The sequence below is a fragment of the Dasypus novemcinctus genome, chromosome 14 (genome assembly GCF_030445035.2).
Source record: "Dasypus novemcinctus isolate mDasNov1 chromosome 14, mDasNov1.1.hap2, whole genome shotgun sequence".
NCBI lineage: Eukaryota > Metazoa > Chordata > Mammalia > Cingulata > Dasypodidae > Dasypus > Dasypus novemcinctus.
The window spans coordinates 10803503-10818918 of record NC_080686.1 but is presented as its reverse complement, the minus strand read 5'-3'; the positions used below and the strand labels follow the sequence as shown (position 1 = coordinate 10818918).

At 47.2% G+C, this 15416-nt stretch overlaps 1 protein-coding gene across 1 annotated transcript; it reads right to left on the bottom strand.

Annotated features, from left to right (window-relative positions):
- Positions 1 to 9249: 9249 nt before the first annotated feature.
- LOC139436475 (proline-rich protein 2-like) lies at positions 9250 to 13009 on the bottom strand. The gene is made up of 2 exons (XM_071208112.1): positions 13001 to 13009; positions 9250 to 9978 (listed from the first exon to the last, which is right to left on the bottom strand). The coding sequence occupies exons 1-2, from the start codon at positions 13007 to 13009 to the stop codon at positions 9250 to 9252; spliced, it is 738 nt and encodes a 245-aa protein (XP_071064213.1).
- Positions 13010 to 15416: the final 2407 nt, after the last annotated feature.

Genomic DNA, 15416 nt, shown 5'->3' with positions numbered 1-15416 from the left:
AAGCCTCTCCTGTTACTTTTACCAGACCTGTGGTTAACACTGGCGTTTAGTGTATACCCAGGGGACCTGAATCTCTGGACTGACCATGTGATAGCCAGGCCCTGAGCCTCAACAGACTTGCAACTCCTACACTCTGGTTTATTGGACTTACCCCACTCAGGTAACATGAAGATGAAGAAAGTCAACCACTACACTAGGGAGCTAAGAGTGCCTACAACTGAAAGCAGGAGAATTGCATCCATCATCCATGTGGAATCTAAGCCCCCTCTTAATATAGATGTGGAGTGGACACAACCATTCCAGGGTCCACAGGATGGAGGAATAGAGTATGGATTAGAATGAATTTACTGATATTCTATTCATGAACCTTTGTGATTAGTAATCGAAGTAAATGTGGCATTGGTGTGGAGAAAGTGGCCATGGTGGCTGCTGGGGGTAGGGAGTGGGAAGAAGAAACGTGATGTGGGGCATTTTCAGGACTTGGAGCTGTCCTGGGTGGTATTGAAGGGACAGTTACCAGACATTGTATGTCCTCCCATGGCCCACTGGGTGGACTGGGGGAGAGTGTAAATTATAATGTGGACCATTGACCATGTGATGGAGCAGTGCTCAGAGATGTAGTCACCAAGTGCAATGAATGTCCCATGATGATGGAGGAGGTTGTTGTTATGGGAGGAGTGGGGTGAGGGGGGTGGAAGTAGATGGGACCTCATATTTTTTTAATGTAACATTAAAAAAATAAAGACAAAACAAAAAACAAAAAAAAAGTAATGTCATAGCCTCAACGTATTGTTAGAAGAAAAATAAATGGTATTACTAATAATTGAAAAAACCATTCCCATTGCAACACAGGGTTGCCTTTCACAAAGTCAACTGGAAACAATATAGATTCGTTTGGTTTGCTGACAATCAACTGTAGAATTGCACAAGCCTGTGTGTCTCTTGCCCCCTTCCATGATTTAATTCACTTATAAGGGGAAAATAAACTCACAGATAGTATAGAAAAAAAATGTTGTACTTCAGTGAAAAAAAATGCATTATCTATAGTACATGCTTTCTTCCAGACTGACTGATTGTTGCCCTGTTCATTGTCATTGAGCTATTTTACAAGTCCTTATACATGCAGGTAAGGGATGGATGTGCAAACTTGGTCTTGTCCCATAGTTTCACTTGACTTCCATCTCCCTATGAAAGAACTAGCTTAGCCTCTATTTGCAATTCAATTTCTTTCTTCCATATAAATGTATGCTTTTGACTTTCCATTGAACTGGTTTTAACATCTGTTTCCCTCACTGATTAACCAATAAAATAAAATCTTCAACAAGTGTTCATTTTTATATCTATGTGAGAATCTAGATATTACCTTTTTCTGAGACCTAATTTTGGTAGACATATGCCAACAATGACACCCATCTAATAATGTCTGTATCCTTCATCAGCACCTTGATGTGCAAAGGTTTATTTCTAACTCTGACTTTAAAGTTCTTGGTGCCCCTTTGTCTGACCTAACAAACTTTTCATAACATTTGGGGGGACGTGGCTACATGAGTATTTAAAGAACACTTGGGTTGTTCCAACTTTTTATATATTGTGAATAATGCTATTGGGTGTACAAATATCTGTCCAAGTTCCTGCTTTCAATTTTGGGACCTATACCAAGAAGTGGAATTGTCAGGTCATAGGGTAATGTTATGTTTAGCTCTCTGAGGAACTGACAAACTGATTTCCACAGAGACTATTTATCTAATAGATGAACAAATAAAAACAATGTGGTGTATTTATATATAAACACAATGGAATAATATTCAGTATAAAAAGGAATGATGTTCTAATTCATTCTACAACATGGATGAGTGTTGAAGACATCATGTTGAGTGAAATAAGTCAGACACAAAGGACAAATACTGTCTGATTTCTCTTATGACATATTTAAGCAAGTTCATAGAGGTAGAATGCAGAATAGTGGTTATAAAGGACCGGGAGAAGGGAGAAATGGGCAGCTATTGCATAATGCGTATGAGTTTCTGTTTGGGATGATGAAAATATTCTGAAACTAGACAGTGGTCAAAGTTACACAACATCGTCAAAGTATTTAATGCCACAGAATAGCCTACTTGAATTGGTCAACATGATTTTTATGTTGTGTATATTTTACCACAATAAAATATGGTTAAACTGGAAAAGAGAGTATTTGAAAAAATAATGGCTGAAGTTTTCACATATCTGTTTAAAAGACAGATGTGAAAAGCTGAATGAACCCAGAACAACATTTTTAAAGTACTGAAAGAAAAGAACTGTTAATCCTAAATTCTTTATCCAGTAAAATCATTCTTCGGATATGAAGGGGGAATAAAAACCTTCTAAGATGAAGGAAAATGAAATAGTTTATTGTTAGCAGGCTTATCCTTAAAGATTGGCTAAGAGAAGGTTTTTAAACAGGAAATGATGAAGAAGGCATTGTGGAACATCAGGAAGAAAGAAGAAACAACGGAAAGAACAGAAATACAGATATATATGATAGACTATCCTTTTCTTCATAGTTTTTATAAATCATATTTGATAACTGAAACAAAAATCATAACACCATATGATTTGTGAGAAAATGATATTTAAAAGCTGGGAAGGTAAGGGGCCTAAGTAAAAGTGAAGCTTCCACACGTGACTCAAAATGGTAATATGCTGAGAGCAGTAGACAACATCATATATGTGTACTATAATATTCAGAGCAACTACTACAAAAATTATACAAAGGAACACACTAAAACACTATGAATAAATCAAGTTAGAATAATAAAGGAAGAGAGAAAAACAGAGAAAACAAACAAAAATTTAAGGGAAGCAAATGGGCTCAAGCAATTGGACTCCTGTCTACCATTCAGGAGGTCCAGGGTTCAATTCCTGGGGCCTCCTGGTGAAGGCAAGCTGGCCCACATGGTGAGCTGGCCTGAGTGGAGCGCTGGCCCGTGAGGAGTGCTGGCCCGTGCAGAGAGCTGGTGCTGCAAGATGACACAACAAGAAGAGACACAGAGAAGAGACTATAAGAGAAGCAGCAGACCAGGGAGCTGAGGTGGCACAAGAGATTGAGCACCTCTCTCCCACTCCGGAAGGTCCCAGGATCAGTTCCTGGTGCCACCTAAAGAGAAGACAAGCAGACACAGAAGAACACACAGAGAACAGACACAGAGAGCAGAGGGATGATAAATAAATCTTAAAAAAAATTAAAAGTACTAACATGCCAATAATTACTTTAGTGTAAACTGTTGAAATATACCAGTTAAAAAATAGAAATTGTCAGAATGTATATTTTTTAAAAATACAGCCCAGCTAAATGCTGCTTACAAAATAATTGTCTTCTTATTCAGTAACATAAGTAAGTTGAATGCAAAGGGGTAGAAAAGTATATACCATATATACCATATAAACATATATACCATATAAAAGTATATACCATATAAACATTATTTTTTGAGAAAAATAAGGAATAGCTCTATTGTTATCTGATAAATTAGACTTCAGAGCAAAGAAAATTACTAGGGACAAAGATATTACATATTTATAAAAAGATCAATCCACCAGGAAAGAACAGCAATCCTAATTGTGTATGCAGTAAGTAATAGAGTCTCAAAATACCTGAAGCAAAAACTAATAGAGGGAAGTGGACTTGGCCCAGTGGATAGGGTGTCTGTCTATCACATGGGAGGTTCGCGGTTCAAGCCCCGGGCCTCCTTGACTGGTGTGCAGCTGGCCCATGCGCAGTGCTGATGCGTGCAAGGAGTGCCGTGCCACGCAGGGGTGTCCCCCGTGTAGGGGAGCCCCACGCGCAAGGAGTGCACCCCGTAAGGAGAGCCGCCCAGTGTGAAAGAAAGTTCAGCCTGCCCAGGAATGGTGCCGCACACACGGAGAGCTGACACAACAAGATGATGCAATAAAAAGAAACAGATTCCCGGTGCCACTGATAAGGATAGAAGCAGTCACAGAAGAACACACAGCGAATGGACACAGAGAGCAGACAACTGGGCACGGGGGGGGGGGGGGGGGGGGGGATGGGGAGAGAAGTAAAAGGAGAAGTATACAAATCCATAATTGTATTTGATGATTTCAGTCACCAACTCAGCAACTGATAAGGCTACTAGTCAGAATATCAGCAAAGAAGAACTGACCAAAAAAAATCAAGCAACAGGATCTAAATTGACATATATAACAAGATAATAAAATTTTTTTCAAACATACATAGAATATTTATTAAGATAGAACATATACTGGATAATAAAACAATCAACAAATTTAAAAGAATTGAAATAATAGGATGACCTCTGATGATAATAGAATCAAACTAGAAATCAGTAACAGAAAGACAACAGGAAAACCTCCAAGCACACTTCTAAATAATTAATAGATATAAAAGGAAGTCTCAAAGTAAATTTAAAAATATATAGAGCAGAATGAAAACAAAAACACAGCATATCATAACTTATGGGATGCAATTAAAGCAATGCTGAGGGGGATATTTAGAACAATAAATGTTTGCCGTAGATGTGGAAAATGGCCTAGATTCTTAACTCACAAAAACTGGAAAAAAGGGCAAAATAAACTTAAAGAAAGCAGAAGGTAGGAAATAATAAGAGAAGAAACCACTGAAATTGAAATAGGAAAGCAACAGAGAAGACCAATGAAACAAAAAGCTCGTTCTATGAAAACAACAAATTGATAAACCTGTAGCAAGACTGACAAAAATAAGAAGAGAGAAGACACAAATCGCCACTGCCAGGAATGAAATAGAGGAAATCATTACAGATCCTAAAGTCTTTAAAAATACATCCATGCATTTGACAACTCAGAAGGAAGGAACCAATTTCTCAAAAACCATAAAGTACCCAAATTCAACCAAGATGAAATATACTATCTACATTGTCCTAATTGAATTCATAATTTTTAAACTCCCAAAAAAGAAATCACCAAGACAGTGATTTAACTGGACAGGAGATAGCAACCAAATATTTAGAGAAGAATTAAAGCCAATTTTACACAATCTTTTTCAGACCATTAAAAGGAGGCAACATTTACTAACTTATGTTATGAGGCCATACAAACACATTACCAAAAAGGAAATTTTCATGAACTTAGATGCAGAAATCCTCTAAAAATATAGCAAATCAAATCCAACAATGTATTTTTAAAAACTGTATACCAAGACTGAGTGGGATTTACTTCAGGTATGTAAGGCTGGTTCAACATTAGAAAATCAACCAGGGAAGCAAATGTGGCTCAAGCAGTTGGGCACCCACCTGCCAAATAGGAAGTTCTGGGTTCGGTTCCTGGTGCCTCTTAAAAGAGAAGAGCAAGAGAGTGAGTTGATGTGACAGGCTGGTGCAGCAAGCTGATGCAACAAGATGATGCAATGAAGAGACACAACAAAGAAACACAACGAGAGATACAACAAGAAGGGACCAGAGGTGGCTCAAGTGATTGGACATCTCCCTCCCACATGGGAGGTCCCAGGTTTGGTTCCCGTGTCTCCTTAAAAGAAGATTAGCAGACAGCAAGTGCAAACAACTGGGGGTGGGGTGAGAAATTAATAAATAAAATGAAATTTTAAAAAGCCAATCAATCAGTACCTTCTATCATATCAACAAGTGAAAGAAGAAAAATCGTATGATCCTCTTAACTGATGCAGAAAAAGCATACAAAACCCAACACCCCATCACAATAAAAATAAAGGAAAATTAGGAATAGAGGGAAATTAACTTGATAAAGAACATCTAGCATCTACAAAAATCCTACTACTAACATCATACATAATGAAAAAGACTGAATGCTTTCTCCCTAAGATCTGGAGCAAAACAAGGATGTCTGCTCTTATCACTTTTATTCAACAAAGTACTGGAAGTTTTAATCACTGCAATGAAGTCAGCGAGGTGGGTATGTGTCTTAGTTTGCCAGAGCTGCTATGACAAATACAACACAGTGGGCTGGTTTAAACAACAAGCTTTTATTGTCTTATAGTTTTGAAGGCTAAAAGCCCAAAATCGAGGAATCAGCAGGCTGTGCTTTCTCCCTGAAGTGTTCAGCATTTCAGTGCTGCCTGGCCACAACCCTTGGCATGTATCTCTGCATCCCATCACATGGTGATGTCCTTGAACTCCATCTGGGGCTTGTTCTGACTTCTGGCATCTTTGACTGTGTCCTGATTTCCTTTCTTCATAGGCCTCCAGTAATACAGATGAAGGTCCACCCTGATGGAGTTTGGCCACACCTATATAGGACCTTCAAACATCCTAGTCACAAATGAATTCAAACCTTAACTGATGATATGTCTTAAAAGATCCTGTGAAATGGGTTTGCACCCACAGGAACACAGATTACCACAGAACTGGTTAGAAATGGGCATCACGAGGGACATTTTGTGGTGATGTGACTCATCAGATTGTGTTGGCAGATACAGGAACCTGCAGGTGATGAAATTACGTAGAGCACAAATACATACTCATACACAAATGACAAGTAAAACTGAGTTGTGTCAATATCAATATCCTGGCTGGGACAGTATACCATAGTTTTGCAAAATGCTATCATTGGGTGGAGAGATTGGGTTAAGGACATATTTCTTACAATTTCATGTGAATCTATGTCTCGATTCAAATTTCAATTAAAAAGAACCGGAGGGAAGCAGATGTGGCTCAAGCGATTGGGCTCCTGCCTACCACATGGGAGGTCCAGGGTTTTGATTCCCAGGCCTCCTGGTGAAGGCAAGCTGGCCTGCGTGGCGAGCTGGCCCGTGTGGAGAGCTGACCCACGCAGGAATGCTGGCCTGAACAAGAGTGCTGGCCCACGCAGCAACAGAAAGAGACACAGAAGAGACACAATGAGAGACAGCAGCAGACCAGGGAGCTAAGGTGGTGTAAGAGATTGAGCACCTCTCCCTCACTCCAAAAGGTCCCGAGATCGGGTCCCAGTGCCGCCCAAAGAGAAGACAAGCAGACACAGGAAAACACACAGCGAATGGACACAGAGAGCAGACAATGAGGTGAGGGGAAAATAAATAAATAAATCTTTTTTAAAATAAAAAAAATAAAAAGACTTGGGGTGATGACTCAGTCAGTACTCAGAGCTGGGCTTGTGTTTGGCCCCAGCGAGCCCTACCTAGGTAGGTCCCTGCTCCTTGGCTGAGCACAGGTGTAGACCCAGAGGGTCTGGCTGCAAAGAACCACTGCCCCCGTGAGAGAGCCCACTTCAGAGAGACAACGGTGCGATGCTGCTGTCAAAGGACACGTCCTTATTCTGTCCTGTAAACCTGGAGTCTTGTGTCCTCCCCCAGGAATCTGGGTCTAAAAACATTCCAACACGGATGAACCATGTACTATCGTACGCTTAGAATTTAAAAGATCGGGATATGTGTGGTCTGACAGAGGGTTTGACAATGGGGAAGAAAAAAGGAAGAAGTATTTTAAGTCAAGAAAGTCCCAGAAAACACAAGATATATCTTAGGAATAGAATCTGAAGAGATGTCTTTAAGAACAAGAGGTCAAAAGGCCTTCATATTCCTTGTATCTGTAATAGGAAGAAAAAGGATGGGGGAAAAAATCAAACTGTAGAATAAAAATATCCTTCCTCTGCAAACAATTTTTGAGTAACTCCTCTGTAACAGGCACTGGCCTAGGCCCTCACACACATTAGCTAATTTAATCTCTGTTGCTCCTGAGGCGTAGATACTGCCATTCCCATCGTAGGGATAAGAGAACTGAGGTTCAAATTAGTCAAGGAACCAGGCCAAGGTCACAGGCCAATAACTACGATCCTCTCTGTTAAGCAAATTAATAATGCTCTATCTAGAACCTGTAGGTTTACCCAAGGCATCTATTTAACAGCCCAATAAAGTGAAAAAGTAGCGAGGACTGTTTTGAACTGAGATACCAGCATGCCTTCCCAGGGCTCCGTGAACCCAGCTCCGATGGTGGTCCGAGAAAGTCATTGGCTATCCTTATTTCTTAAGTGTTCAGCGTGTAAAGTAAGGCAGGGTAGTCTGCACTTGCTTTTAGAGGACAGGGGACTGCTCTAAGCAAGCCTCATTTTAAGGATAGCCCTATCACCTCATCAACCTCCAAGTGTAGCTGTTAACAGTCAATTAGCTGAGCTGGTCCATGTTCTCTCCATCTTGATCCAACTTCTGGCAAATTCATCAAAACACACTCTGGGGGAAGAAAGACGGTATCCTATGAATCCTTTCATTGAGTAATGAACTCCCCAACAAAAATCAGAGTTGGTTGTAACCAACTCCTCCCTTCCTACAGATACAGCTGTGCAGTGTAACAATGTGCATGAGATTCTTTGCAATAAAAATGCTCCTGGAGTCCACATCACTCTTCATGTCCGAGACTCAAAGCTTTTTGACAAATCGCCCCATGAAGCTGCACCGCTGAAATCTTACACCGATCACCCAGAGCTTTTTGGAGTCTTCTGGTATCTAGCACACTAGCCAGATTCACCCTCAGATATGCACCCATGGCTCTTACGGATTTCCATGTAAAGCCTTTTTCGCAAAACCAGTCCCCACTTGAGGGTTAGAGAAGAGCTGCCAGTTTACCAAGAAGATGCCGCCAGTTGAAATCTTCTAGACGCGACGGTTAAATGGCTTGTGACTGAACTGGAAACCGATCTACATTTCATTTTAATTATTGGTGATGACAACACAAGCTCTGCCATCATTTTCCATTTTCCCCTTCTGCCATCTATTTCACAGGGCCTTGGTCCTGGTTTGTAGTGGGCCGATTTCTACTGAACGAACGTTCAAACCCGAGGTCCCTCGGCCTAAGAATGGAGGAAGGTAAACCCACACCCTTCCACCCGCTCCAGACGCAGGCTGGTGGACAGCGGGCGCAGGGGAAGCGCTCCCATTCCTCGAAAACGGAGGCAGGAACGTGCCTTCCCGAGGGCGCTGGAACACCGCAGGGGCCTGTTGGCCCCTCCAGGGCAGACCCTTTCCCTGAAGCCTGGAGGGAGACGCAGTCTTCACTGGCACCCAGGGACAGAAGGCACCCCCTTCTAGAGACAGTGGGAACTCCCAGTCGGGTCCCTGGCGCCCAGGCCGGCGCCCAGGCCGGCGCCGCCGGGGGAGGCTCCCACGGGCCCTCGGCACTCCCGGGCCGGCATCCCGCCGCACGTCGCCGGCCGGCGGGGCACGGACACACACGCAGGAGCCCGGCGAGGCCCGGCTCTGTGGCTGTCGGGATTCCGAGCCGCGCTCCTGGTTTCCTAAGTCGCCGTCTTGCCCCGGAGCAGATAAAGCAGCCCGCCTGACCCGGGCGGCCGAGCCGCTGCGCCCGCGCTGTTGACACCAGGAAGTGGGCCCGGCCGGGGGCCGGGGGCCGGGGGCCGGGGGCCGGGGGCCGGGGGCCGGGGGCCGGGGGCCGGGGGCCGGGGGCCGCGGCGGGCGGGGGCGGGGGCCGGGACTGGAGCCCGCGGGGGCCGCGGGGGCCGCAGGGGCGGGGGCCGCGGGGGCCGCAGGGGCGGGGGCCGCGGGGGCGGGGGCCCCGGGGGCCGCGGGGGCGGGGGCGGGGGCCGGGACTGGAGCCCGCGGGGGCCGCAGGGGCGGGGGCCGCGGGGGCCGCAGGGGCGGGGGCCGCGGGGGCGGGGGCCGGGGCCGGAGCCGGCGGGGCCGGGGGCCGCGGGGGCGGGGGCCGGAGCCGGCGGGGGCGGGGGCCGCGGCGGGCGGCGCCGGCCCCCCTCGCGCTCGCCGCCCGCTCCTGGCCCGGCGCGCTGGCCCCCGGCGCGCGGCGCTGACTCCGTCCAGATGTGCCGCGGCTCCAGCGTGGCTGCCGCGCGCAGTAAAGGGGCACCGAGGCTCGGCGGCCCCGCGGGCTGCCCGCTGGCACCCGGGACCCGGGCGGCGGCGCCTCGGGCGCGCGGGAGGGGCGCGCACCGGGACCCGGCGCGGGGAGAGAGCCCGGAGATCTTGGGACACTTCCTCGTAAATGTTTTACACTTTCAAAGACAGGAGAAGGCTGTATATCATCTGGAAATGTTGGCTGTCTATAGGTCCCTGTGGATATTACTGGGTTAGTACGACTTGTACCAGAGCAAGAGAAACATAAAAAAAAGAAAAAATTAAAAAGCTGGGAAACACTGCCAATTAGTCATTACATGGAGATTGTAAAAACAAGAGAAAGAGAAAGAGGGAGGGGAAGGAATGAAAGAAGAATAAAAATAAAATACCCCGGTTAAAAGAAAGGAAAAGAAACTCGAGGCGCTTTTGTGGTGTTCCCAGAACAGCACGGGGCGGCAGGACCGCCGGAGGCCTTGGAGTCACCGAGGGACCTGCAAACCCGCGAGTCCCCGCGTGGTCCCTGAGAGAACCCTGCTATTTCGCAAACTAGCCTTATTTACCGTTCCTGTGAAGCACAAGCTGCTTCAGTGTGCAGGCAGTGTGCTTTGCAGCAGAAGCCATTTGTGCAAAATCCAAGTTAGACATTTATTTCGGATGGCCTGCCGCCTACACAGTTGTTGCTAGCTGAGTTATAATAAAAAAGGATAAGACAGGAACCAACTTCTTTTTTTTTTTTTTACAATAACAAGTTCATACCAGCCACCGGCTTCAAGCGCACTGTGGCTGTGCTTGCTGAAAACTGTTTTTAATTTTACGGTAATTCTGATGATTGAAATCTTTTTCCCCCCCCTCTGCTTCTTTGCCAGATGCAAGGATCCAAGAAAATGTATCACAAACTGAAATGGATCTGGGCCATCCACCCGGTCCTTCCTGAGTAACTTCATTGACCTGCTCGGGATTTAATATAAGTGAAGCACTAGGGTGCCACCTAAAGCTAAGGCTGCAGGCAAAACCCCGGGACGGACGATTACTCTTCCTAGGAAGAGTTGTGACATCCCCGGAGCTTGCAGGAAGTGGGGGCGGGGAGCTGGGTCGGGATGGGCTGGAGAGGAAGCTGGCTGCTCCCCAGGGGCTGGGAGGCAAATGTTGCTGCAAGGGAGAATAAGTGCTTATCTCAGCAGCCTGAGGAGAGGCTCGCAGCCAGGCCCCCACAGCCCCCGGGGCCTGGAGTCCCACCGCCTCTGAGTCATGAGGACCGCCACATGTGCCTCCCATCCCTTCCCTGGAGAGGGAACGACTGTGCTTCTCAGCTGGGATCCATCCTGGTGTCTGGCCACAAGTGAACAGTCTCAGGGCTCGCTCAGCTTTGCTGATACAAAATATACAAAATGCAACCGCTTGCTCAGCGGTAATATCTGTTTCAAAAACAATTATTTGAACAAATTAACTTGGCTTCTAACGACGACTTTTTAAAATCTGGTAGCAAGATCTAAAAAAAAAAATATATGATTAAGCCCCAAACTCTGTTTCAAAACAGTAAACCCAACAAGAGATGAAAAATTCATCCTGAACCATCAAGAACCTACCCTACACCTCTGGGCTGGAAACATATTTTCCCATGTGTGCATTTCGGGGGGGGGGGGGGGAGTGGGTTCCCATGGATTCTCTCTAGAGTTAAAGAGAGTAACGTACTAATATCTGGGCCTTCTTCAGAGACAGAGACTACAATAACAAAAATTCTTTGTCAATTACTTTACCTTCATAAAGCACAGCCTGTCAATGAAAAGGCTATGCTCAAAGCCTGGGTCCCCAAACGACCTGATTTACGTCACCCACAGCACTTGAACGTTTTACTAGTGGAAGGCCTATAACATATTTATTGTGTTTCTTGCATACCGAGAGCTCAGAACTCTCTGAATAGCACCATGTTTTTGCAGTAAACCCGTTCCAGCTAAGATTATTTCTAAGCACTTCTCTCTCTGTGAAGCGCAGCAGCCTCCTCCATCTGTCTGCCTTAGAGCCCTGCCCTCTGGCAGGCTCCTCTCACGTCCTTTCACGGCTCCACCTTCTCAGCACCCACCTGATTGTGGCAGACCCCAAACGTCGACCTTGGCCTCCTGCTATTCTCTAGACCTCTTGTGCCCTCCAACCGCTATCTTTAAGAATTCACCATCTTCAACCATTATCTTTATGCTAATGACTTTGACCTTTATAGCTACCGCCTGGACATTTTTCTCCAGTCCCAGGTACTCTCTTCCTGCTGCGCTGAGACGCATTCACTTGCATGTTGTATCAGCACATGAAATTCAGTACGTTGAACAGGAAATGCATTATTTCCCTTCCCGAATAAACTAACTTAGCCCTCCTGATGCTCTAGTTTCGACCACAGATAATCGTCCTTCCCCGGGTAACACCGGCTCTCTCAGCTTTCTGACACCAACGCGGAGGCTTACACGGCCGACACTCCCTGTCTCGCAGGTTGTGAGGTCTGTGTGAAGGCGTTGGCAGGGCCGTGCTCCCAGTGGGCTTTGTGGGCCCACATGTCCGGGTGCTCCTGGCCTGCCTGTGGCATAACTCCGTCTCTGCCCCCGTTAGGGGCCGACTCTCTCTCCCTCTGTCTCCAGGTCCAAGTTTTCTCTTCTTGCCAGGACTCCAGTCTTGTCTTATCAGGACTCCAGTCACATTGGATTGGAACTCTCCCTAATCTAATCCAGTTTGGCCTCATCTTCAAAGGCCCTATTTCCAAGCAGGACGGGGGTTTAGGATTTGAACGAATCCTTTCTTTTTAGGAGGTACTGGGGATCAAACCCAGGAGCTCGTACATGGCAAGCATTAGCTCCCTTGAACAAATCTTTCAGGGGACACGATTCAATCTGTAACACAGGCCATCGTCTCAGAATGCATCTTTTCCCCATTTCTCTTTCTCGCCGTGCCCATTCTAGCTCCTGGGGCAGACCCCTGGGCGCCAGGCGGCGGCCCGCACTCAGGAGATGGGGCGGTGGATGTGACCTGCTGCGGCTCCCAGCAGCGGGCCCCTCAGCACCACCGCCAGTCACCCCGGCAGCCTGCCTCGGGCGGTCGCGGCCCTGCTCGAAGCCCGCAGGGGCTCCCAGTTCCAGGCCCGGCTCCTACCTCGGAGCCTCCTTTGGGGTAGATTGTCCTTTCTGTCCCCACACCTACCTGGGGCATCCAGACTGGCAGACCTTGACTTCTGACATGTGATTTCAGAACGCTTCCCTCCCTAAGCAGACTTTAAAACTAAAGTCAAGGGTGAAGTGCCCCCTGTCGAGGTACCCCCAGACCCCAGGACCTGAGTGGGTTCCTGTCTCCCTCGCTTAGCTGACGGCTGGCTCATCCCCAATACTGCCTCTTCAGAACCCAAGTTCCGAAGCCACATTTTCAACTGCTGCTGGGGGTCTCCACCAGATGTCTAAACCAAATGCCCCACATTCCCCGCAGTGCCTGCTCTTCCTTTTGTTCTCCCTGGTATTAACTCTGGCTCATGGTGTTTATAGAATTCTTATCCAAAGGGAAAACTTGGGGTCACTGCAGAGTCTTCTCTTTCCCTCCCCTCCCATGTCCAATCAGCAGCAAGGCCGAGCCCCTGTCCGTCTGAAATCGCACCCCTGACCAGTCCAGGCCAGAAGGCAGGGCCCCGGCACCACGTGGGCGTCCCAGACCCCTTGCCCTTCCTGCACTCGGCAAACCGCACTCTGACCACCCCTCAGCCTTTCCGCTCTGCAGGGAGCCTGTCTGCCGGGCCAGGGGGCTGCCTCCATCGTCCACTCCCAGGTGCGCTCCACGGGCTAAGGGGATTGGGACACTCCCCCACACGTCTCTTCTCAGGCCCGGGATGCGGCACCGTGGCATGCTGCTTCTCCTGAGACCTGCCCACATCTTCACACCTGGTCCCTTCAGCATATACTCCTAACTGACACACGGACTATGACTGACACAAGGGATGCTGACTGACGGACAGGACCTGACGGGCACACGAGGAACTGACTGACAGACATGGGGGACCCCGACTGTCACACAGGACCCTGATGGACAAATGGGACACTGATGGACACAAGGAGCTTGATGGACACACAAGCCCCTGGTGGACACACAGGATCCTAGCAGACACACAGGCCTCTGCCTGGCACATGGGACCCTGGGTGTCACATGGGACACATGGGATCTTGGGTGACACGGAGAGGCACATGGGATCCTGATGGACACACAGGACCATGACTACTACCTGGGACCTTAACTCATACAACAGGACCCGGATGGACACATGGGACCCTGGTGGACACACGGATCCTGAATGGCTGGCGGGTCCCTTGCTAACACACAGGATCCCCACTCACACCCAGGACTCTGAAGAACACACAGGATCCTGAGTGACATCTGGGAGCCTGACATGTGGGACCCTACCATGGGAACCTGCTCTGCTCAGCTTTGTGGTCTTGGTACCAGCACATCTCCTGACCCATGGCAGGTGACAGATGAGTGTTTGCTGAGTGAGTGGAGGAACAAAGGAATGTTCCCTGTTCGGCACGTACATGTTGACATGGACCCTTGTCCATGATTAGATTGTATGTTTCAGGGCTTCTTAAAGGGCACCTAACAGAGTGCTTTAAACCTAAAAGGTGCCCACATTTTTTAATAAATACATCTGAGTTCCTAAGAGACTGAGCGTAGTCTTTTTAGCAGGAAGAAGCTGGGAAACAGGAACAAGTTTTAAACATTAAGAAAAGAAACATGATCCATTGTATTATTTTTTGCATTTTAAAGCACCAGTACCATCCCTTCTGGCTCAGTGCTTCTGACCTTCCTCTGATCTATCATACATAGCACTTCTCAACCGAGAACCTAACGATAGAGATCATGAAGGCTCTTGCATAATGAGACTGATTGTCATTTATTTGAATTTCTCAAGGGAAATTTACCGAGCCATTTATTGAGTCAGTGTACGAAGAGTAGAAACAAGTTCCAAAGAGGCGTGCCTTCTCTGGAGAAGCTCCCTTTCTGAAAAGGAAGGGGGTGCCAGTGCGTTAAACACTGGGAGAACATGGGCATAAGCGGTGTCCTTCAAAACGGTAAGCATTGTCATCAAGGTTAGCACGGTGCCAAGGAAGCGCAGAAAAAAGCATCACCAGTTTCCAAAAGCCACGGGGGCCCTCGCCCAGCCGGTGACACGAAGCACAGTGAAGTGCCCTAGTTATGCAGACAGACTGACCTCACTGTTCACGCTCCTAAACACCGCCGAGGCAACACCGTGAAGCAAGTGGAACCCCAAGCCACTGCTGCGGGTCTTCATTAAGTCTTTCATTGGAACCCTAAGATTCCAGTCCCTGTTGCCGATCGTTTGAACTAATAGACCTATACTTTGGTATCATTCATGATTTACATTGGGAGGAGGTGGGTTGTAGGTTTCTCTGGCTATGAAGACTCACAACAAAGAATCAGTTGTAAACGAGACCTAATCTAACCCCGAGAAAGGGCGTGTGGCTCCTGTTGACAGAGGGCGGCGCAGACACTGTGCTGGGGGAAGGAGATGGTCTGCTGCCCCCCAGCAACATTCCTACACGGGGTAGACACTCAGGGA